The sequence below is a fragment of the Plecotus auritus genome, assembly GCF_963455305.1.
Source record: "Plecotus auritus genome assembly, chromosome: 1".
In the NCBI taxonomy this organism is placed as follows: domain Eukaryota; kingdom Metazoa; phylum Chordata; class Mammalia; order Chiroptera; family Vespertilionidae; genus Plecotus; species Plecotus auritus.
In genome coordinates this window covers 165,528,464-165,554,008 of record NC_137770.1, presented here as the reverse complement: position 1 = coordinate 165,554,008, position 25,545 = coordinate 165,528,464, and the positions used below count along the sequence as shown (strand labels likewise).

Genomic DNA, 25,545 nt, shown 5'->3' with positions numbered 1-25,545 from the left:
CAAGAGACATAAAAAAACGCTCAAAGTCACTGATTATCAGAGATACAAATTAAAGCGATAATGAGGTATCACTTCACACCTGTCAGAAATGGCTACCATCAACAAATGGCTTCTCTATGTTTTTACCTTTATGTAATTTACTACTTCGTAAGTAGTAGATACTCAAATCCAAATCGACTATTAGGGACTTCATGATTTAAAGCAATTAAGCAGTATTAAAAAGATACTCTGAGATGTAACAAGGATGAAAAACAGGTAACATAACTAAGTCCTAATGGCATGACAACCAAATAACACTGGAGAGTTGGCTAGGTGCCAGAATATTCTATGTACTTACCTGTATTTAATCATGACAAGCCTGTCAGGTAGTAGTAATCACTGCCTCCATTTCAGAAATAAGAAAACCAAGATAGAGACAGGTTATGAAATTACCCTCCTCCCCCCGAAAATGATGGTAATAAGAAAAAGTGCTCTAATGTCAGCAAAAACAACATTTCAGTGGTTCATTAACTTCTGCCGAAACCGGTTTGGCTTAGTGGATAGAGCATCAGCCTGTGGACTGAAGGGTCCCAGGTTCGATTCCGGTCAAGGGCATGTACCTTGGTTGCGGGCACATCCCCAGTAGAGGTTGTGCAGGAGGCGGCTGATCGATGTTTCTCTCTCATCGATGTTTCTAACTCTCTATCCCTCTCCCTTCCTCTAAGAAATCAATAAAAATATATATATATATATATAAAAAAGAGTTCATTAACTTCTTGTAAGCCCCGCCCCCTATTGGGGTGGGAGAGGCCTATCAGGGCGGGGCTGGCTAGGGAGAGGGGCCCGAGGGAGGTTGGCTGGCCGGCCCCACCCCCTGATCGGCCGGTTTGCTGGCCGCAGCGGGTGTCGTAGTGACCAGTCATTCCGCCGTTCTGGTCGCTGGCTTTTTATATATATAGATGGAACTTCCAACTGATTATCAACAACTTGGCCTGCTTGGCCACCCAAGTCTTATTTTTCCACTGAAAATCATAACTAAGCAATGATCATTAGAACCAGAAATGAAGTGACCTTAAAAAACACGTTTTGCCCCAGCTGGGTGGCTTAGTTGTTTGGAACACCATCCAGTACACCAAAAGGTTGCAAGTTCAATTCTTGGTCTGAGTACGTTATCTAGGCTGTGGTTCAATCCCTGTTCGAAGCACATATGAGAGGCAACCATTCACTGTTTCTCTCTCACACTGATGTTTCTCTCTCTCTCTCTCTCTCTCTCTTTTTCTCTCTCTCTCCTCCACCCCCTTCCTCTCTCTCTAAAAATCAATCAACATATCCTCAGGTGACAATAAAAAAAAAGTTCTGAATCAATATTGCATAAATGACCAATATTACTCTTTGAAGAGTACAGCAGCCCCAAATTCTGACGCTCTAAAAAATTCTTCTGCTCAGCTGGTGTGACTCAGTGGTTGATTGTCCACCTATGAACCAGGAGGTCATTGTTCCATTCCTGGTCAGGACAGATGCCCAGGTGTGGTTGCTGGCTCAGTCCCCAGTTGGGGGCATGCAGGAGGCAGCTGATCAATGATTCTCTCTCATCATTAATGTTTCTCTCCCTCCCTCTCCTTTCCTCTCTGAAATCAATAATATATATATATATATATATATATGTATATATATATATATATATATATATATATATATATATATATATATATTTTTTTTTTTTAAAGAAACTCTTGCCCTAGCCGGTTTGGCTCAGTGAATAGAGCGTTGGCCTGCAGACTGAAGGGTCCCAGGTTTGATTCCAGTCTGGGGCACATACCTAGGTTGCATGTTGGGGGCATGCAGGAGGCAGCCAATCAATTATTCTCATCATTGATGTTTCTATGTCTCTCTCCCTCTCCCTTCCTCTCTGAAATCAATAAAAATATTTTTTAAAAATAAAAAAATAAACTCTTCTACCCGCCCCAAATACAATGCACCATTTAAAAAAATTTACCCCTAGCAATTCATAAATTCGTGTTTTTCAAAACATGAGATAGAATGGTCCTACTGACAAGTTACTGAATAGAAACTAGAGTAACTAATATCAGAGGAAGGGAAAGGCAGGTGAAGAAAATAAAACAGTTAAGGGGGGAAGAGATACACTTACACATTTCTTATTTCAAGTTAGCACAAACTTCCTGGATTTGTCCCTAAGTAAGTTTAATAATTCAGAACAATTCACTGGCTTTAGAGCAGCCGTGGACAAACTATGGCCCGCGGGCCGAATCCGGCCCGTTCGGCTGTTCTATCCGGCCCACGGAGCCGAAAGAGCGGAGGGTTCTCCTGCTTTCCCCTCCGCTCCTTCACCAGCAGCAGTGTTAACATGGCAACATCGGGAAACACGGCCGCAGCTCCTTCTTCTGAGTGGGCGGATTTATATCCGCCCATTCAGTAGAAGGAACAACCTCTCAATCTTCCAGAGGCTCCTTGTAATGCCTGCGGACGCGTCCCCCGACATCACCCTGGGAATGCGTAGACACGTTATCGTGGTGATGTAGGGAGACACGCCCCTGGAGAGCACAGTATCAGAGCATTAGCTAAAAAGGAGACCAACAACACTGTTCCCACTGAAGTTGATGTTTTAAAGACCAAAAACCTTTCAACCCAGTCTACATTGCCATCTACATCTATGTCCCGGACATAATTTGCAAGTTGCACTAAAGAAAATGTTTAATTTACTGTTTACACATTTTGTTCTTTTCTATTTGTTTTAGTTTTAAATTATTTTATTATATTTAAGTTTAATTTGAAAGGCTTTTGTACCTTTCCTTTGTTGGGCAATTTTATTTTGCCTTTGCCATCTTCAATATAAGGTATGTTATTGTGCTATGATTCCTCCATTTTTTGAAGTTTCAAATTATAATAATTAGTGTTTACATTCTTCTTGTTAAAATGTTTGAAATGAATAAAACTATTGAAATAAAAAAAAAAAAGACCGTACCCTTTTATGTAATGATGTTTACTTTGAATTTATATTAGTTCACACAAACACTCCATCCATGCTTTTGTTCCGGCCCTCCGGTCCAGTTTAAGAACCCATTGTAGCCCTCGAGTCAAAAAGTTTGCCCACCCCTGCTTTAGAGTCATGAAGTCTCATACTTCTGGTTCTTGATCTGTAACATGGAGTAACAGCTGCTATTTATAAGATTACTATAAAAAAAAGATATCTGTACAAATACTGTGAAAACTAGAGTTGTGAAAAGCAAAGTACTATCCTAAATATAGTATGTCGAATTAGAATGCTGTTTGGACGTATCTCATCATTGAAAAGCTAATTCAAAACAGTACACAAGTACACAAGTATCTCTTAGAGGCAGAAGAGCAGGACAGCAACAGAACCCATGTGCACTCTACATTATTGCACCAAGCACTGAAATTAGCAGTCAATTGTATGCATATGATTAAAAAGGCTAATTTTATAGTGTTTGCCTTTACAATAATTTAAGAAACAAAACTGATTAACTTGAACATAACTCTGGTAAAACTCCCAAATGTGGGCATGGAAAGGAAAGAAGTTAACGGATGATTCCCTAAATTATAGAATTTCTACTTATTTATTTCCATATAATAGGCATTAATTAACATTTACTCTACATCTATCTCCTTACTATTACCATTTTTATTGCCTAATGCAACAAAAATTTCACTACTAAAAGTATGCCCTTTCAATCATACATGTCCAAAAGGACTGCTTTAAGAGAAGACTAACTATCCTGTTTGTGGAATATTTACATTTATTACAGAATTTCTAGTAAGATGCCCAAATTAGCTGCCCACTGCACAATCATCTGCGAAGGTTCTTCCAAATGAGCAGGACTGTGGTCTGAAAAGCTCTGCAGATGTTTCTGACAGAAAGGAGACAGCAAAATTTCAGAGAGTTAAAAGCAGCAAATTTTACCTGCCTTAGACGGTTACCATACAATGAAGCGGAAAGCACAGATTTAATTCATATACACACTGCAAGTGTAAGTAACCTTTTAGAAAGGACTTGAAACATCCAATGGGTCAAATGCTTGTTCTGCTCCAGCAAGCTGGTGCTAAGAAAGTCAGGACTGGCATGTCAGCCTGCATGAGCACATGCATAAGAAGTCCACAAACATAAGATGGTCTGCACAAAGCTGAATCTGACCACCTGAGCAATACAGGTTTAGTGCTAACAAGAGTTGACAAACACTCTGGCTAAAATACACCAAGCAATAAAGTGAATTCATAGTCACCAATTTGGAAATGGTTAAATCAATGCTACATAACTCATAGCTTTACATAAAGATTCAAACAACTGCCCATTGTTTAGAATAAGCCTTTGTTAATTTCAACTTAAGAGCAATCAAAATTAAAGATTCGTATATCACAGCACAATAAAAACTGATAAAAAAACACTTACTAACTGTGCACTACTATTCTGCCATCCCCAAATAACACCATCTTCTGCGACTGGTAGCTGATAATGGAGCTTTTCCATCCAAAAGGGAGTGATCTTGAAGTCCTGTGGCTGACTGTGCAGGTCCCCCATAAGTATTTGTTCATCCTCTAGTTCACCTTTCACAACTGTGTTAGTCCACAGACAGCCCACGGGATATCGACAACCACCACCTGCCAGGCTTTCAGAAAACATCTGACCTGCGAACCCTCCCACTGGATAATAGGAAAGTTCATTCAAATACAATTCCTCTGGGAAGCTCTGCAAATCCTCTTTTGAGGGGTTTTCAGATGTATTTATAGTGTCTTCTGAGAGTAATAAAACATGGTCCTCACTACTTGGTACTACCATTTCTTTGCTGCCACCTGAGATGACAGGAACTGCCTGCAGCACGTCGTGAGGAACAGCTGTGTGTTTGTCCACTCGGGCAGGATCCACACCAGCCAAACAGGAATACTCATCAAGAGTGTCACAATACTCTATTTCTCCAAAATTCACCTTTGAACTTCCCACAAAACCCACTTCATTTAAAGCAGGCTCTTTAACTGTGGCTCTGGCATTTCTTTGTGTGAAGTGGTGTGCAAGTCTGCTTGTCCCACATGGACCTCTGCAATAGCTGCCATTGGAGCCACTGTCTTTCTCCCAGGAAAGTCCCTCTTCCCCTATCAGTTCTGTTTTGTGTCCTGCCACCGCAGTGTCTAAGGTATCAGAGACGTCAGTGGATGTGCAGGAAACCTGCTCCCGTCTTGGATCTCCACCACAGTTAAAAGAGCAGGTCTCCTGTGCTTCTGCCATCTGCACAGCTGAACTCACAGGTGGTACAAGATGAAGATCTTTGTGTTTGCTGTCATTCACTCTGCAGGTTTCATCACATTTTTCTATTTGATTTATTTCAAAATCAGGGACTTTTGTTATACTAGAACTAGCACAAGCCAATACATCCTGACCGGGCACTGTCTTGCATTTTTCTGTATTTGTTTCCCAATGGAAGATTGTTTTAGAGTCTAACTTGAAATTTTCTATGTCATTTTTACTTGTCTCTCTGTGATTAGCCTTTAGTGATTGTTTTTTGGCATTTTCTCGTCTGTGAGGGCCACTCACTGAACTCTTCACACACAGTTCATCTTCTACTTTACGATTCTGGCCTGTGTCACTTTTTTCTTCTTCAGTGCAGGTGAAAATAAATGCAGAGGACATAAAGTTATTCTGAACACACCTGGGTCCACCAGGAGACTCATCCTTCTGGGGCACTTCCTGCAAACTCCTGAGATCCTGCGTATCTGTTTTTTTACATAAGCCCTCCACATTTTTTGCCCGCATTGCATGAGTTAAATCACAGATTTGGGCCTGGGCTATGATGGCTCCAGTATCTGCACTCAAAGATCTTTCAAAAGTCCTCTTATCATGACTTTCATCTTCAAAAATGCTCATTTCATCCTCACCTTGATAAGACAAAGTATTTTCAGGTTGCAAAGCCAATTCTCCTTTGCTCGCAAGCTGGATGCTCCCAGTTCCCAGGCTGCAATCACCACTGTATTGCCCCTCTGTCATTGCTGGCCCCAGGTATTCAGATCTGGGGTCATCACTTCTTTTAGGGGCTGCTCCTCGGAAATTAGCATGAACAAGAAGACACTCATTTCCAAAGCTTGCTGAAGTGATACATCTTTTTGATCTGTCCAATTTGTTAACATCTAAATTGGAGCAATCACTGTCTTTTAGAAATTTTATAAAGTTCTTTCCTCCTCCCTTTTCAGAGTTTAAACTCTGATCTACATTAGCAAAGGCCTCTGTTTCACCACTTTGTTCAATTAGATCAACACCTGAGTCACCCATCGGACTTAATAGTACTGAACTATGGCTCTCTCCTTCTTTAGGGATGGCACACATGTATTCTAGTGAGTCAGTGTCTATGTTAATATTTGATTCAGGTATTATGCCAACATTATGTAATGCATCACTTTCTGTGTAATCTGTAGGGAACCCAGTGTAAGTGTTTGCCCTTAAAGACTGAGCCTGCATGTCACCAGTGTTTCTTTTACAAGATGGGTCACTGTCAGTCAAAACTTGGAGACTAGGTTCAGTTTTTTCATTAGAGACTTCCTTCACTTCACTTGGACCTAGCAGGCCATATGGGTATAGTTCTTCCTGTGGTGCCTCTAAGTCCAGTGGACCTCCAGCAGTGTTATCTGGTGGCCAGGCCCCTCTGCAAACCCCCTCAAAAGTGACAGCTGAGGGGCTCTCTTCTGTGGCAGCTGTTCCACACCTGTGCACACATGGTTCGTCGTCACTGTCCAGGCTTCCAGGATCTACAACACAGATACTGTAAAACTTGCTCTCTCTTGAATTCCAGCATTGTTTTTGATCCACACAAATGGAGTTTGCACCCTTGGTCTCCCTACCAGACACACCTAAAGCATTTTTCTCATTACCACAACTGATGTGAACATTTACCGAGATTTCTTTTTCTACTACAGCATTTTTACATGTGACAGAGTGATGGTACAGACGGTTATTTAAAAGGGCTCCTTCCTGCATGCCCTGGTCAGAAGGCCCCGGGACATGTGAAAGACACTCGTCCTCTTCAGAGCCAATACCTACAGAGAAACTCTGTGTGCTGTCAATGTCCACACACAGAGTCTCACAAACACTCTCACAGGCCTGCTCAACAGCAGCAGTACCTGAATTCTTGTCAGTCTCATCCAAATTTTTATACCTAGCTAGGAACTTACACATTAAAGAGGAAAAGTAGTTAACCGATGGCCTTGATCTGTGCGCCCATTTGTGCCCAGACCTCACAAACATCCTTGGCCATATATCAGTCCCAGCAGCTGCCCTGCTGGCTCCATATTCAACATTGTGAAGCTCTTCACCTTCCAGTGTATCAAATAATACAGAAAAAGTTTTACTTATCTTGTTCTCCGGGTCCTTCTTCTCCACAGATTTTTGTAACAGGCCAGTTTTTTCATTGTCATTGTCACCACTTAATTCTTTGCTGAAGCAACAACCCATGTTAAAAAGTTCAAACACATCACAATGCCTGTCGGCACTGTCTAAGCTCCAAGTGCACCTCACACTAATTCTCTATGGTTTCTGACAAGAAGCCGACACCCAGACACCAAAAATAGCCCTTTGCACAACAGTCACATGTCCCCGCCACTCAAATCCAAAATCCTAATTACAACAGCCCCTGTTCACGCACTAAAACCCAAACAACACATGGAACCCAATGACTCAGAATAGCAACAAAATTTTTCATATTATTCTTATTCTCACAAACTCAATTAAAAAGTAACTAAAATTAATATACCAGCCAGAGAAGGAATTTCCAACCTCTTATTTTTCTACAGTGTTTCAACATTCTCTGAACTATATTTCATGGAATGATGACAACCAAAGAAGTTACCTTGTATAGTCTCCAAAGAGAAATAACAAAAATTTGATCTTTAAAATTTATAGGTATTTATAGTTATATCTAATTTTCTGAAAGAAATAACACTCTTGGAGTTTAGAAATAACAATGCTAGGCACAAAATTAGAATGGTGCTGGTTAGAGAAACATGTTGAAGCTTTATTTAAAGAAGTAAATACATAACTTATTTTTGAAGTGTCCTTGTAGAGGGGATGAAAAGATGAAACAAAGTAACAAGACATACAGAATAGTAGTTTTAATAGTCTTTTCTATATAGAAAATATAGTAAAACGTCTATTTATTTATTTCAAATTTATATTTTAGGCTGTAACTTCTCTACTGAGGTCCAACCAGCCCCACCTGTCCACTTCACTGCTCACTTGAATTTCTGCCAGGTAGATTTTCCTTCCACAAACCTTTACTTCTCCAGTTTTTTCCACCCTAAAATAAATGAAACCAATTGCTCAACTATCCTTGATTTATCTTTCCCTCACCCCAACATCTACATACAGGGGTCCTCAAACTTTTTAAACAGGGGGGCCAGTTCACTGTCCCTCAGACCGTTGGAGGGCCGGACTATAGTTTAAAAAAAAACTATGAACAAATTCCTATGCGCACTGCGGGCCCGGGACGAGTCGGCTGCTAAGCAGGACAGGCAGCGGCACCCGGCGGGCCAGATAAATGTCCTCGGCGGGCCGCATGTGGCCCACGGGCCGTAGTTTGAGGATGCCTGATACAACATCCAATCCACAGAGTTGTGTGATTGAATCTACCTCCAAAATAAATTTGCAATACATTTACTCCAAGTCTAAGCCACCATAATTTCTCACCTTCATTGCTTAATAGTTTTTTTATATGGTTTCCTTGCTTGCATTCTTGACTCACTAAAATCCATTCTGTTAATATAATGAGATCAAAATAATATTCATATATGTCACACTATTCCCCACCTAAAATCCTCCAGGTTTATTCCAAATTAATTTCATCTGCTCAGAGACGATGCAAAGAGTTGCCAAATGGCTGACAAGAGCTGGGTTTTGTTTTTCGTACTATTTTCCACTTGTTGTTTCTGCTTTTAAATGCAATAACAGATACCAATGAGGAAGTATCTCATCTTGAGAGTTTGGATTCTGAAGCCAGGATGCCTGGTTTCAAACCCTGGTTCTGCCATGTTTTAGTTGAGTAATCTTAGGGAAATTACTTAATCCTTTCCAGGTCTCAGTTCCTCTAGATAGGATCACTTTTTGGTGCTCACTGGTTGGCTAGGCTTGTAGCTACTACTCAAAAAATTTGGGGGATAGGGAACATAGGGATGTATGATAAATATGATTGATATTTTGACTGGATAAATGCAAATCTGCTCCTGAATTACTCAGACATTTATTTGGTCATCATTATGGCAATTCTCCTTTAACTCACACTGTGTCCAACTGGGGGAAAGACTAAACCTTAAAGAGATGGTTCCTAAATCAAACTGCTAAGCATACTCACTGTCAATCATAACTGCAGACTACTGAGCATCAACACTCAGAGCCACAACATCAAGTAAGATGTCTACACACTTAAGTGTGCCATAAGCAGTGTCAGTTAGAAAAAATGGTTAGAGCAATGCCACTGATAATGATAGGAAAAAATGAACAATGCAAATGCCCCCCCTCCCCAAAAACCAAATGGCTAAAGAAATGATGGCTTATCGACATAAAGAAAACATTGGGGGGGGAGGGGGAGAGGGAGGAGGATAATAAAAATCAATGAGAAAAATATCCTCGGGTGAGGATTAACCACAAAAAAAAGTTCCTTCCGCCCTAACTGGTTTGGCTCAGTGGATAGAGCGTTGGCCTGCGGACTCAAGGGTCCCAGGTTCGATTCTGGTCAAGGGCATGTACCTTGGTTGCGGGCACACATCCAGTAGGGGGTGTGCAGGAGGCAACTGATCGATGTTTCTCTCTCATCGATGTTTCTAACTCTCTATCCCTCTCCCTTCTTCTCTGTAAAAAATTAATTAAATACATTTTTTTTTAAAAAGTTCCTTTAAATAAAGTATAGTAATTTTAAAAGAAAACACTGAACGATAAGTACAAGGGAATATATAGATGAACTCATACTATACGGGAAAAAGTGTGGTGAAATATGTATCTACTTATTGTACCATTCTTTAAAAATAGGTGTAGTCTCTAATAAGATTTATTTTTTCTATGAAGATGCTTAAGTTTATAAATTAAGTTTTAAAGGACACACATGCGAGTCAAGATGGTCACTTATGGTAACTTCCAGCTCAAGTATTTAACGAGAGAGAGAGATCAATGGAACAGAATACAGCAGGTCCTCGGGTTACGTCAGAGATCCCTTCCTATGGCGCAACATAACGCAATTTTCACCGTAAGTCGGAACCCACCTACATAAGCACCTATGTTACTCACATGGAGCACATACACAGCAGTAATGGAAGTGAAACAGTAAAAAAAAATTTAAAAGAGAGGTAACAATTCCTGACCTTTTCTTGTGGTAAATAAATAATAAAAAACATAAAACACATGCACATACGTCAAAATGACGGAACTTTTTTTTTTTTTTTAATAAATCAATGTGAGATGGTGACATAACCACAAAACAACGTATGTCAAGTCCGCCGTAACCCAAGGACTGCCTGTAGAGATCCCAGAAATAAGCCCATACTGTTACAGTTAACTAGAGGCCCGGTGCACAAAATTCGTGCATGGATAGGGTCCCTAGGCCTGGCCAACTATCAGGGCTGATCAGGGCCTTCTGGCTGCTGGCCAGGGCTGCCAGCTGCCGGCCAGGGCCTTCCTTCCCCGGCTGCCAACCAGGATCTTCCTTTGTTCCGCACCGCCCCCTGGTGGTCAGTGCACGTCATAGTGAGTGATCGAACTCCCAAGGGGACATTTTGCATATTAGCTATATATATATATATATATATATATGATTAATATTTGACAAAGGAGGCAAAAACATACAGTGGACTAAAGATAGTCTACTCAATAAATGGTGTTGAAAAAATTGGACAGATATGTGCAAGAAAAATGAAACTAGACCACCTTTTCACACCATACACAAGAATAAACTCAAAATGGATTAAAGACTTAAATGTTAGACTCAAAACCATAAAAGTCCTAGGAAAAAAACATAGGTAGTAAAATTTTGAACATTTCTCATAGGAATATTTTTTCTGAACCAATTTTCTTATACTGAAAGTTTACTATGACTTGTGTGCTTTAAAAAGTACAGGATATCAATATGTAAAGTTAATTACCAATCCTATCTAATAAAGAGGGAATATACTAATTGACCGTCACACCCTCACAAGATGGCAGCACCCACAGTCAATAAAAAGGGAATATGCTAATTGACTGCCATGCCCTCACAAGATGGCAGCGCCCAGTCCCCTCAGCCCCGCCTCATCCAGCCCGAGTCCCCCAGTCCCCTCAGCCCAAGTCCCCCAGTCCCCTCAGCCCCGCCTCACCCAGCCCAAGTCCCCCCATCCCCTCATCCAGCCTGAGTCCCCCAGTCTCCTCAGCCCCGCCAGGGGGCAGCAGGCACCACGCGCCTCATCCAGCCAGTCTCCCAGTCCCCTCAGCCCCGCCTCATCCAGCCTCAGTCCCCCAGTCCCTTCAGCCCCGCCTCATCCAGCTGAAGTCCCCCAGTCCCCTCAGCCCCCACTCATCCAGCCAGAGTCCCCCAGTCCCCTCAGCCCAAGTCCCCCAGTCCCCTCAGCCCCGCCTCACCCAGCCCAAGTCCCCCCATCCCCTCAGCCTCACCTCATCCAGCCTGAGTCCCCCAGTCTCCTCAGCCCCGCCAGGGGGCAGCAGGCACCGCACGCCTCATCCAGCCAGTCTCCCAGTCCCCTCAGCCCCGCCTCATCCAGCCTCAGTCCCCCAGTCCCTTCAGCCCCGCCTCATCCAGCTGAAGTCCCCCAGTCCCCTCAGCCCCCACTCATCCAGCCAGAGTCCCCCAGTCCCCTCAGTCCCGCCTCATCCAGCCAGAGTCCCCCAGTCCCGCCTCATCTAGCCTCAGTCCCCCAGTCCTCTCAACCCCGCCTCACCCAGTCCCCGCAGCATCCAGCCTCAGTCCCCCAGTCCCCTCAGCCCCACCACATCCAGCTGGAGTCCCCCAATCCCCTCAGCCCCGCCTCAGTCCCCCAGTCCCCTCACCCCCACCTCACCTAGTCCCCACAGCATCCAGCCTCAGTCCCCTAGTCCCCTCAGCCCCGCCTCATCCAGCCAGAGTCCCTCAGTCCCCTCAGACCCGCAGGGGAAGGCAGTTGCGGGGGGGATTGGGCCGGCAGGGGAGGACAGTTGGAGGCAATTGGGCTGGCAGGGGAGGGCAGCTGGGGACAATCATGCTGGCAGGGGAGCAATTACGCATCAATCAGGCCGGCAGGGGAGTGGCTAGGGGGCTATGAGGATGGCAGGCAGAGTGGCTAGGGGCAATCAGGCAGGCGAGTGGTTAGGAGCCAGCAGTCCTGGATTGTGAGAGGGATGTCCGACTGCCGGTTTAGGCCCGATCTCGCAGGGATCGGGCTTAAACCAGCAGTGGGACATCCCCCGAGGGGTCCTAGATTGGAGAGGGTGCAGGCTGGGCTAAGGGACACACTCCCCCATGCACAAATTTCATGCACCGGGCCTCTAGTATATATAAAAAGGCAGTGACCGTAATGGCCGAAGGCTCGACCGAACACTAGAAGTCAGTCCTGCAGTCAGTGCTGGGTTGCTGTGGCGACCCAGCACTGACTGCTGTCGCTGCGGGCATGACAACCCAGCAATGACTGCTGAGGGGGCTGTGGATCAGGCCCAGAGAGAGGCCTGGAGAGAGAAGCAAGGTCTGATCCATAGCCTCCGGGGTAGCTGTAGATCAGCCCTTGCCTCTCTCTTTCTGTCTAGGCCTGGCCAGCAGCGTGCCTCTCTTTCTCTCCAGGCCTCCGCAGGGGCTGCTGATCAGCCCCGCCTCTCTGATTAGGCCAGGGGATAGGCCCGGAGATGCTGACTGGCATAGAAACTGACCAATCAGAACCAAATCTGGGTGAACTGCGAGGAGCCAATGGCTGCATAGGAGGCAGAGCTTTAATGCTGACTGGCATAGAAACCGACCAATCAGAACCTAATCTGGGTGAACTGTGAAGGCAGAACCTAAGGTGGGGGCTGAGGAGGGGTTTTAAGGCAGATGGGGGCGAGATCAGGCTGGCAGGGGAGGGCAGTTTGGGGCAAGATCAGGCCGGCAGGGGAGGACAGTTGGGGGCGAGATCAGGCAGGCATGGGAGGGCAGTTAGGAGTGATCAGGCAGGCAGGGGAGAGCAGTTGGGGGCAAAATCAAGCCAGCAGGGGAGGGCAGTTAGAGGTGATCAGGCAGGCAGGCAGAGGCAGTTAGGGGCAATCAGGCAGGCAGGTGAGCAGTTAGGAGCCAGCGGTCCCAGATTGCAAGAGGGATGTCCGATTGGAGAGGGTGCAGGCTGGGCTGAGGGACTGCCCCCCCCCCGCAACCCATGTACGAATCTAGTATACACCTAACAGATGATCAGTGAACCTTTAAAAACACCTTAATGAATATAAGACATCAAATTAATACACAAGGCACTGGGTCCCCCTACCCCATTGAGAAACATCAACATTTTCTAATTAGTTTACAATAAATATTTGTTATAAGGCAGTATCTGTGAGCCTCCAACGTGATATATCTCAGGACTAAATTACCTGACTCAAAGCTGGGATGGAGCTTGTCTGAGAAGTGGTTTGAGATATGGGACCATTCATCTGTAAAATTGAAAACATCAAACATACCATCACTAGAATGTGAAGAAACATATTTTCAAACCACAGTAATTGAGCACAACAAAACCCATGAGAAAAGCACATTTTTATATGACAAAGGAAATTCAGGGAGATATTCAGAGCAATACAGGAGCCTTAAAATTTAAAATGTTGAAATTCTGACTGTACATAATAAAGTAAAATTCCTTTACTTTACTAAAGTAGTTTCAATAGGGAAAATTAAAAAAAACTACTTTTCCCAAAGCCATTTAGAAACTTTAAATATTACTGTTTGACATGATCAAATCTTACAAATTAACAAAAACAGTCAAAATAAAAAATTTATGTTATAATTCTAATTAATTCTTTAACTACATACCACTGCAATGGCTATAACGTTATAATAGTATTTATAAATCACTGTGTTTTCTTGGTGATTTCATATCCAAGGCTTTGGCCTGGCCAGGTAGCTCAGTCGGTTAGAGTGTCCTCCTGATAATGTCAAGGTTGTGGGTTCCATCCTTAGTCAGGACACACAAGAATCAACCAATGAATGCATAAATAAGTGGAACAACAAATTGATATTTCTTTCTCTCTAAAAATCAATAATTTTTCTTAAAAAGTTAAAATCCAAGGCTTTAATATCTAGACCTACTAGTTGCCATTTGTTTTCTCTATCTCCTAGTACTTAAGTTTCCTCTACTAAGCTACCTATAAATTTATTGCATCTAAAAATCTGTTATCAGAAGAAAGGGAGATGCACAGGCCCATCCTGGCCTCAGGCATGCACTCACCAGATGATCGCAGTCTTTCCCTTCCTGGACTCGCTGGCCCTGCGGTTCAGCCACAACCTTAGCGTCCTGATCAGAAGTCATGAGCTGTTTACTTTGTGGCTCCACCGGGAGAAGTTTAATGTTAACTGTAGGATGCTGTAAAATGACAAAGACAGTAAATTGGTAACTTGAAGTACAGAGTATAACTGATTCTGAAGTCTTAAAATCCTCAAGTTTTCCAGGATATGTTTATCCCTCTGGAGTTCAAATAGTTTAGAGCAGTGGTCGGCAAACTGAGGCTCTCGAGCCGCGGTTTGCCGCTCTGTTGACTAATGAGTTTGCCGACCACTGGGATAGGGGCTTAATCACAAGGAACAACAGCCTGTAATTATTGGAATCGAGAGTCTAGTCCAGTGGTCGGCAAACTCATTAGTCAACAGAGCCGCAGTTTGCCGACCACTGGTTTAGAGAAACCTGCCCATAATTTATACCTTACTTACTCAAGAAATACCTTGGTTTTTTTTTTAATAAGTTTCTTCTTCACAATAATTTGGTGACCGTGATAATGTTTTAAGACTTAGAAACTATGTGTCAAAACATATAAACCCACTCATACCCAGAACTCACATTTTTAAAACAGAAAATTACAAAATTAATAGAACTCCAACTTGGAATTTGATGACTCCCCAATTTATATATATCGTTTTTGACCAGCCCCTTTAATTTCCTTTCTTCCAGGACCAGTTGTCAGGAGAAATAAACAATAATTGGTTAAAAGGAACCCCTTCACACTCTGAACCACAGTGTAAAGGGGCCTCTACTACAAAGTACTGGCTCAACTTCACACATAACACCTCCTGATTTTCCCACATCTTACAAAGTTAACTCTGGTTTTGAAGGGATGGTGGTTTTTAGGCCTTCGTATTATAAGTGTCAGACCCAAGATTCTTGGACACACAGGTCTGATTGAAGGCTACTCTGCTTTACAACAAGATAAAGACCTTGATTTAATCCACGTATCTTTTCAGACTCTTCTGAGTGCTTGATAAAGAAATCTAAGAGCTAACTATTTTGTCTCCTGGATAACCATGAAGCTTATTAGTTTCTATAATGATGCTCCTTATTCTCAATAACCTGTTCATGTTAATGCTCAAAACCCTTGTTAATGAAATAATCTAATGATCAAAGATGGTCTCATCCAATTATCATTGTGTATCATCAATCACAAAGGTACAAAATCCCTTAAATGCTGTAAGATAGATATATAAATGTAAACTACTCATAAAGAAGAAATGCTTGAAACAAGTTAAATCTGTTTCAAGAGGTCAGTGTTTTCCAAAATGTAGGATAAAGGACAAATACATTAAATTGTAATAGAGACCGACATCAATTCTCACAAAACTGTTGAATCCAGAAAATAAAGACATAAATTGGTATCCAGACTGGTAAGTCACAGAAGGTAGTACTGTAGATGCTTTTCATCACTATTAACTTCTACACTTTTAAGATTCTCAAAAAAATGTTTGGATAAACATGATATATGATAGCCAAAAGGGGGGTAGAGGGGACACAACTACAAGATATATCTATCTATATAAAAGCCTAAGTGACCATCGCAACCAAACGGACAACCGAACAGGCTGTGTGGGGCGACCAGGCTGGCAGGGGGGTTCGTGAGGGGTGACCAAACGACCGAGCAGCAGGCTGCATGGGGCGACCCAGCCGGCAGGGGGGTTTGTGAGGGGCGACCAAATGACCGAGCAGCAGGCTGTGTGGGGCAACCAGGCCACCAGGGCGGCAGTGAGGGGTGACCAAACAACCGAACAACAGGCTGTGTGGGGCAACCAGGCCGGCAGGGGGGGCAGTGAGGGGTGATCAGCCCAGAGGCAGAGGCGGTTAGGGGCAATCAGGCAGGCAGGCGAGTGGTTAGGAGGCAGAGGTCCAGGATTGTGAGAGGGATGTCCTGGATTGGAGAGGGTGCAGGCTAGGCTGAAGGGACCCTCCCCCCTCCCCATGCACGAATTTTGTGCACTGGGCCTCTAGTGTGTGTGTGTGTGTGTGTGTGTGTGTGTGTGTGTGTGTGTGTGTATCCTATATTTTTTCAGGCAGTCAGAAATCATGTCCTGCTGATGGAAACAGCAACACACCAGACAGGAAGTAGTCTTGCAAAACAAACAACAAGCCAGGATATGAACTTGTTACAAACTTACAGTAAACACAAGCAGAGTTCTGCAAAGTGGGCAATTACTAGACAAGCAGCCTGGCTTTTTTTCACATGAAAGACAACACGAGATGCACAAAGGCCAAACTTTGGCTTTGATTAAAACAACAATCAGGGAAATAATACTGATAGAATATTTGATGGCATTAAGGAATTACTGTATTTTCTTAGATGTTATAATGATATTATGATTATGTTTAATAATAAGAGACCCTGGCTTGTAGAATCGCATGTTGAAATATTTACAGGGCAAATAACACAATGTCTAAAATTTTCCTCATAGTAGTACACTGGGCAGAGATGTGGGACTTCACCATTCCTCCTCCTGGAGAAGGATATAGAGATCATTATATGGTCCTGTCTACTTCGGTATGTTTCAAAATTCTTTAATACAAGGTTACAAAGGTAACCAGGCCAGAATATCAGCCCAACAGAAAGAGTGGTCCTGATCTGACCTGTGTATCCTGTCCATAAACAAGGAAGGTTCACATCACACCACTATGTCTCTTAATTACTAACCTACATGCAAACGGGTTTTCAAAAGAGTCCTACAACTACCAAGTCTGACAACAGAAAAAGTTATTAATAGTCCCCTCTTGTAAACAGTACAACAGATACAAAGCATTAAAATTAGACTTTATTATCAAATGTCTGAATCTAGAATAAGATTTAAAGTACAATGATGATGCCCTAGCCCAGTGGTCGGCAAACTCATTAGTCAACAGAGTGGCAAACCGCGGCTTGCAAGCCGCATGTGGCTCACGAGCCGCAGTTTGCCGACCACTGCCCTAGCTGGTTTGGCTCAGTGGATAGAGCTTTGGCCTGTGGACCAAACAAAGGGTCCCAGGTTCGATTCCAGTCAAGGGCATGTAGCTTCGTTGCAAGCTCTTCCCTGGCCCGGGCCCTGGTCAGTGCTCATGCAGGAGACAACCAATTGATGTGTTTCTCTCACATTGATGTTTCTGTCTGTCTTTCCCTCTCTCTTCCACTCTCCCTAAAAATCAATGGAAAAATATACTTGGGCAAGGATTAACAACAACAAAAAAGTACGATGATAATGATGCAATTACTGACAATCCTTCCAATAAGTAACTTTTTCATTACTTGTTCAAGAGACCAAAACTATTTTGAGACTTAAAACTATAAACTATTGCTTCCTGGCATGGCCAAAAAGCAGGTCTCTGGGTTACAAAGCAAAATACGCAAGAGGGAAAACTTACCACCAAAGTAAAGTCCTTTCTGGCCTAAAACCCAGTTTGGAAACTTGACTGTTCAGAGGCAGCCTCAACACACCTTTAATGAGCTGATCAAGAGAGGTCATTTCCCTGATTTGATTTCATCGCTCTTTAGAGGAAAAAAGCAGAGAGATTAAATTAAGCCCTCTTCCCGTGTGATGGAATCCTCCTGTTTGGTGGACTCTATCCTAGCAATTCATTTTCCATCTCAATGTCAAAGCTATACTGAAAAAGCTTTACCAAGCTTATTAAATACTTGGAAGAATATAGTTCTCTTAGCTCTGTTTCTAAATAATTCTTTTCACATATATCAGAAATGTTTCATAATTAAATATTTATTAAGGTCTTTTTAAAACACTCAAAGCAATCCTTAAAAATGTAAATCAATCTCAAACTTAATTATATATTAAGTTAGTGGTGTAACTATTCAGAGAATTATTCTAAGTGATTTTAAGACAGTGTCTGCAGGGTGGTCCGGGAAGCATCTACCTAAGTTTGGAATGGGAGCCCTGGACACTAGCCATAGAGGGATCTAGCAAGCCACTGCAGGATAAGGCCAACTTCTAGATTTTCAGTGGAAACTGGGTTTGGCTATGAGCTCAGACAGTTGCACATCACTTAAGTATCCTTATGTTGCAGTCATGCTAAAATGGCAGATCATTTAGGCCAAGAAAAGAAGAAGTCTTCTGAAATGACAATTCCACAGTTTCAGAATTTCTACAGTTCAAGGAAATTGCTACAATTATTGAAACTGTTTGAAAACTGATTATTTCATTGATAGAATTGCTATCATCATTCTAAAATCATAGACTCTACTTTCTGCAACAGTATAGTATAAGAATCAGATATTTATTGAATGAAAATTACTATTTTTCCATTTTTTTAAATAATAAAATAATCAGACAAACAGGAATTAAGTAAGTGGTGATTGAGGCACAACTTTGTGAATGTAGTAAAAGCCACTGAATTGCATACTTAAAAAGGGTGAACTCAGTGGCATGTGAATTACATCTCAATAAAAACTTGCACACAAGAGCCTAAAAATTCACCAAGAAATCTTAAAAAGTTCACCAGGCCTGTTCTTTGAGGTAAATGTTGGTATTATTTTTAAACTATTTTGTTTTATATATTTACACTATCATAGGATAAAGTACAAATTACATTCATTTTAAGTACTCAGATTTTCAGCATTAAAGTGAGATACAAACTTAAAATCAAATAAGCTAGTAAAATACATATCATCTGTTTTCTTAAAACAGGACATGTAACTTTTTAAATTAAGTTATATCTTTTCTTTGGCTTTCACCAGTTTTTCCACTGATGTCCTCTTTGTACTCCAAAATCCAATTTAAGCTCCCACACTGCATATTACGTTGTCACTTCTCTTTTGTCCCCTCCAAATTGTGACAGTGCCTCAATCTTCCCTCACCTTTCATCTACACTTTACACTTTACAAAAATTCTGGCTATTTATAGAATGTTGCTCAATTTGCGATGGACACATGGAACACATGAGACACCTTACCATGAAAGCAAGGAAGCTATCAAAGACTCCTGTGGACATGTCACAGGACCAAACAATAAAGAAAGGGGAACTCCAGATGGGCAATGTGAGGATCAGAAAGAATCAATGGATACAAACTTTATAAAAATTCATATGGTTCAAAGCACCACCATCACCTTTGGAGGCTGTTATGACACCAACTCATTTTTCTGAAGATTACAAAAGGGAAACAATGATTAGCCTGGACTATTTTAGCATAACCACATAGCTCATCAGGATAAGTTGTTTCCTATACAGGAACCACAATTAATAAGTGGAGAGTGAATGACAGAATTAGAAAATCAAAGCACTGCAACATCTAATGAAATTAACAAAGGCAGCGATCAATGACATCTGCTAAAATTAAGTGAGAAGCCGTCAGGGAACTTTATAATGGTTGATCGGATGAATGTTGACTGAAGCTACTTTTCAATCTTATAGCTAAAAGTCGAATGAAGTATTACATTCTTCTTGATGTTGTGAAAGAGCACCACCTATCAAGTATTCTTGGGGGGAAAAAGCCTTATTTAATCAAATAACTGACTCCCAATTTAAAGTAAATTCTGGGACAACGCATCTATACTAATAAGTGGGTAATATGCTAATTAGACCGGGTCAACTGGCCATCTTCTGTACATCCGACTTCCTTCCAGACAATGCCATGGTGGTGGGGGCCGAGGCAGAGGCAGTTAGGGGCGAGATCAGGCTGGCAGGGGGTTAGAGGCGATCAGGCCGGCAAGGGAAGGCATTTGGGGGCGACCAGGCCAGCAGAGAAGGGCCGTTGGGGGCGACCAGGCCAGCAGGGGAGAGCCATGAGGGACGACCAGGCTGGCAGGGGAAGGCAGTTGGGGGCATTAGGCAGGCAGGCAGGTGAGTGGTTAGGAGCCAGGACATTGAATGTTGCCTAGGTAATAAAGGGTCATGGGTTCTTTTTACCTTAGTTGCAAGCTTGTCCCCAGCCCCAGTCGGGGCACATGCAGGAGGCAACCAAGTTGGTGTCTCTCTCACATGAACGTTTCTCTCTCTGTGTCTTTCCCCCACCCTTCCACTCTCTCTAAAAATCAATGGAAAATATTCTTGGGTCAGGATTAAAAAAAAACAAAAAAAACTAAACTAAAAGGTATTACCTGGCATGGGCAGGTTTGGTTCAATGGTTAGAGCTTTTGCCCAATGACCAAGGGGTCTTAGGTTCAACTCCCAGTCAAGGGCACATACCTCAGTTGCAGGTTTCCCAGTCCCAGTAGGGGCACATGCAGGAGGCAAACAATCAATGTGTCTCTCTCACATCAATGTTTCTCTCTCACTCCCCCTCTTCCTTCCCTTCCACTCTCTCTAGCAGTCAATGGAAAAGATATCTTCAGGTGAGGATTAAATTTTTAAAAAGTCTTACCTGTAAGAGATATAAATTAAAAGACTATGGATAAAATTATGTATCTGGAATTTGCTTTCAAATATGCTAATAATTTTTTGATAAGTTTAAGGAGAGAGAACAAACAAAAATATCAGAATGGAGCAAGTTGATGGTAGCTGAAACTAAATGATGGGTGCATTGAAGATTGCTATACTAACCTCTCTACTTTTGTCATTAAAACCATCCATAATAATAGTAAAAATATCTCTAAGATATAGTATCAATATAAATATAAAACTTCATATACTTACTTCTATTTAAAATCTGTACTATTGAAATGATGAAAAACTATGTAAACCATTTTATGAACAATGTTCATGATAGCTCTAGCACACAAAAAAGGAAAAAGCTATAGAAAAGCAGAAACTAATGCATTATATTAAACCAGTGGCCCGATGCATGAATTCATGCTCATTGAAAAGAAATGAATTAGAAGAAATATTTTAATATCGCTATTTGCCCTTTCTCTATAATAGAAATGTCAACCAAATTCATGATCAACAATGACAGATGGAAACACACGTGTGTAATTGGCACCAGCGAGAGCTTTATATGTATCCCGCATGAGTCAACGTAGCCTTTTATAGATATAGAATAAACTTGCTTATTAGACCTGCTTTCTGATTTAGCTAAACTTTTTCCAGCCCAGTGAAGCACCCCAATTTCTCTTTCAGTTAATTGTCAGCAACACAGCAGTAAATATCAACACGAAGGTGATTATTATTGTAGATCACACAGGGAGAACAAAGGATAAAATACTTAACTACAGCAGTGTTTGACTATATTCTGCGCAGTGAGAAAACTTGAAGTCATTTTCAAGGTTCACCATTTCTTGCTCTGGGTCCCCAGAGTCTCACCCGGAACTGGAGTTCAGTGCAGTCGGGAGCTTCTGTCTCCCTCCCACTTGAGAAAGCCAACCACATACTCAGTTTCCCGCCCTCTCCACGCTCACGCCTCGGTACCTCTGCCTTCCGCAGAGTCTCAGTGTGCTTTTCTATTTCCTGACAGTCTAGTTTCAACCCGTATGAGTCTGGATCCCCAGTCTCGCCCAGAACTGGAGTTCAGTGCAGTCAGGAGCTTTGGTCTCCCTCCTGCTTGAGAAAGCCAGCCGCGCACTCAGTTGCCAGTCCTCTCCGCACGTGCGTCTCAGTACCTCTGCCTCCTAGAGCTCCTCTGAGTCTCAGTGTGCTTTTCTCTTTCTTCTAGTTGTAGAATATCCACTCAGCCAGCCTTCCTGTGGTTCTGGATGATGTCTGTTTTGACCTTTAGTTGTAGTTTTGAAATTGTTGTGCGAGGCAGCAGTTTAGGTGTTTACCTATGCCGCCATCTTGGTTTCTCTCCGGATTTGTTAATATTATTAAAGAGAAATATATTTTTAAAATTTCTTAACCTTAATTTTTAGAGATATGGATCTTCAATGTTTAAAAGTGTAAAGAGGTCCTGAGATTAAAATGTTTGAGAACCACTTACATAAGATAGTGATTCTGGTGGACAGAAACCTTGTGTTCATGGATGTGAGATATTCCCATGTTCACAGATGAGAAAACATGCTATTCTTATGACAGCAACACTCTCCAAAGTGATCTACAGAGTCAAGGCAATCCCTAGCAAAATCCCACATGCCCTTTTTGCAAAATTGATGAAAATTGATCCAAAAAAACCTAGGAAAATGCAAGGTACCCAGAACAGCCAAAATAATCTTGGAAAAAACAAAATTGGGAGAGTCATATTTCCTGAATTCAAAACTTACCACAAAACCACAGCAATCAATATTGTGTGGTTATGGCATCGACATACAAATCGATGGAATAGAACTGAGAATCCAGAAATACTTTACCTTTATGTAAATACTTTACAATTTATTTTCAAAAGGGTGCCAAGACCATTTGATGGGGAAAGAATACTCTTTTCAACAATTGGTGCCAGGACAAGTGGACATCCACATGCAAAAAAAAGAAGCTGGATACCTATCTGATTCTATATAAAAATTAACTCACACCTTAGCCGGTATGACCCAGTGGATAAAGCGTCGGCCTGTGGACTGAGGGTCCCAAGTTCAATTCCGGTCAAGGGCACATGCCCAGGTTGGGCTCGATCCCCAGTGTGGGGTGTACAGGAGGCAGCTGATCAATGATTCTGTCCCATCATTGACGTTTCTATCTCTCTCCCCCTCTCCCTTCTCTTTGAAATCAATAAAAAATATATTTAAAAAATAAAATCAATAAAAACATATTTTAAAAAAATTACCTCAAAATGGACCAAACACCTCAACGTAAGAGCCAAAACTACAAAACTCAGAAGAAAACATTGCAGTAAATCTTTGTGAGCTTGCATTAGGAAATGACTTCTTAGGACACCAAAAGCACAAGTAGCAAAAAGAAAAATGATTTTGTCTTCATCAAAATTAGTTAACTTTTGTGCTTCAAAGCACACCATCAAGAAAGTAAAAAAATAATGAACAAAATGGTCAAAAATATCTGCAAATCATCTATCTGACAAGGAACATATATCTAGAATAAATAATTCCTGAAACTCAGTATAAGAAGCAGATTCTGAATTGGCATTTACCCGAAGATACAGAAATGGATGATAAGCACATGAAAAGATATTCATCATCATCAGGGAAATGCTAATCAAAACAAAAGATACCACTTCCCACTCACTGGGATGGCCATAATAAAAAAGACAATAATAATAAGTGTTGGCAAGGATGTGGAGAAATTGGAACCTTCCTACATTGCTGGTGGAAATGTAAAATGGCACAGCCACTCTGGTAAACAGTTTTAAAATGTTAAACATAAAAGTATCATATGACCCAGCAATTCCACCCCTAGGCATATATCCCATTCCCAGATATATCCCCAAGAGAAATGAAAACATATATCCCCACCAAATCTTGTACATGGATAGTCATAGTAACATTATTCAGCCAGAAAGTGGAAACAACCCAAATAGTACAGTCATGCACCACCCAGCCTAAAGATATTTCAGTCAACCACAGAGGTCCCAAAAGATTATAATCAATTTTAAGCAAAAAGTTTGTGACCATTTAAAGAAAAGGCTGGACCTGACTAAGAGGATGAATTCGCCGTTAGCTCTGGTTGATTTATATAGTCAAGGAGGCTAAGCAGGTCATCCTCACCCTGTGCCCACCCACTGACTGGGGTCCACAGTTGTCAAGGGAGCCAGGGCAGAACGCTGGCTGGGTAGAAGGGGAACCGAGGAGCCCACCCACGCCTGCTCCTGAACACACACACTCTCTTGTACACCAGCTTGCTTCTCTTCCCTCAGTTACTCTTTATCTTTCCTCATAGTCCAACTCTCCTCTCTCTCTCTCCTTGTCCCTCTCTCCTTTCCCTCCCCCTCATCTCAAGATTTATCTCTCTGGGTCTCTTTATGTCAGGAATCCTTTTTCATCCCCTTCTCTTCCTTCCCTCACTCCTCCTGACATCTACTCTCCCTCCAAGGTGCCCACCTCTATAGCCCTGTCCCTCTAATTCAAACACACACACACTTTATCTTTTATGCTGTATTTTCACTGTATCTTTTCTATGTTTACATACACAAATACTTATTGTGTTATAATTACCTACAGTATTCAGTATAACCACAGACTATGCCATACAATGTAGGTATGTAGTAGGCTATACCTTCTATTCTATGTTTGCACAATGCCACACTTCTCAGAATAACGTATCCCTGTCATACAGGACCGTAAACTATTAAAGGTTAAGAGCCTCATTTTCATACATGTGCCTGGTATACTTCAGTGGATTTTCAAGTAACAGTGATAGAATCATAGTTTGAGAATTTGATGATTTCTAAAACCAAAAGGTATCATTCTCCTAAAGAGCATGACATTATTTTTCTTGGTACAAACGGGTGATGTGGGAACATGATTTGTTTCTGGATCAGAAGAGATCAAAATTAGAACTCTGTGTTATAGGACAGAGCATGAGCAAAGATACATAAGACACTTATACACAGACATGTGTTCTAAGAACAGCAGCATAACTATTAGGATCATTTTACAAAAAAACAGTGAATGAACAGTAAACTAGATAAACACAATTTGACTATAGATGGAAAATGGGCTTAGGAACTTTAGAGACTGCCCTAATTAAGTACTGCAGGATCCCCTTTGAAAATCCATTAGAAAAGTCAAAATTTGTTACTTTCAATGTCTAAACATAACTTTGTAGAAAGGTAGTTTACCTTCCAGACCTTTGAAACTAAATAAACCCTTTAAAAAAACCAAAATGATCAAAGAAGCTATATCTACTCATTAAAGCACAATCATAGCCATTTGGAGGTTGAAAGGACACTCGTTAATATGTAATAGTAACTTTCTTTAATGAACTCAATATGCCCATCGCTAAAGAGGTGTAAAAAAATAAAATACCATAATAGCAATTATAGTTCCTTATTCATTTGCCTTGTGCTGCTGGATAGATTATACTGTGTACCTCACAGCTGTTGACATCAGATTATAAACTGCATATTCCTGTTTTACGACAGAATTTGTATCTTAGGTGCTGCACCTTCCATAGTACCTTACACATATACAGTTGACCCTTGAACAATGCTGGAGGTAAGGGCACCAACCCCTGCTCTTAAATCCAAGTGTAACTCTTGATTCTACAGTCAGTCCTTCACACCTGCAAATTCAACCATGAATCAAAGACAATGTTTTTCATCTGAGATTGGGAATCACAGTTGGGAATGTAAAAACAGGATGTTCGTTCTGAGGA

The 25,545-nt window shown here is 41.7% G+C and overlaps 1 protein-coding gene and 1 pseudogene across 3 annotated transcripts in view; one reads left to right on the top strand and one right to left on the bottom strand.

Moving 5' to 3' along the window:
* The window catches only part of LARP4B (La ribonucleoprotein 4B), a 100,980-nt gene that overhangs the window by 53,064 nt on the left and 22,371 nt on the right, over positions 1-25,545 (bottom strand). For both annotated transcript variants that reach the window (XM_080682190.1, XM_080682189.1), the window contains 2 exons: positions 14,407-14,541; positions 13,556-13,615 (listed from right to left, as the gene is read on the bottom strand). In XM_080682190.1, coding sequence (XP_080538316.1) covers positions 13,556-13,615; positions 14,407-14,487 — 141 coding nt within the window. In that variant the 5' untranslated portion in view covers positions 14,488-14,541. The remainder of the gene's footprint in view (positions 1-13,555; positions 13,616-14,406; positions 14,542-25,545) is intronic.
* On the top strand, positions 16,907-18,600 carry LOC308255629 (COMM domain-containing protein 6-like; annotated as a pseudogene). Its single transcript has 2 exons — positions 16,907-16,975; positions 18,417-18,600. The product of its transcript is annotated as a COMM domain-containing protein 6-like (transcript).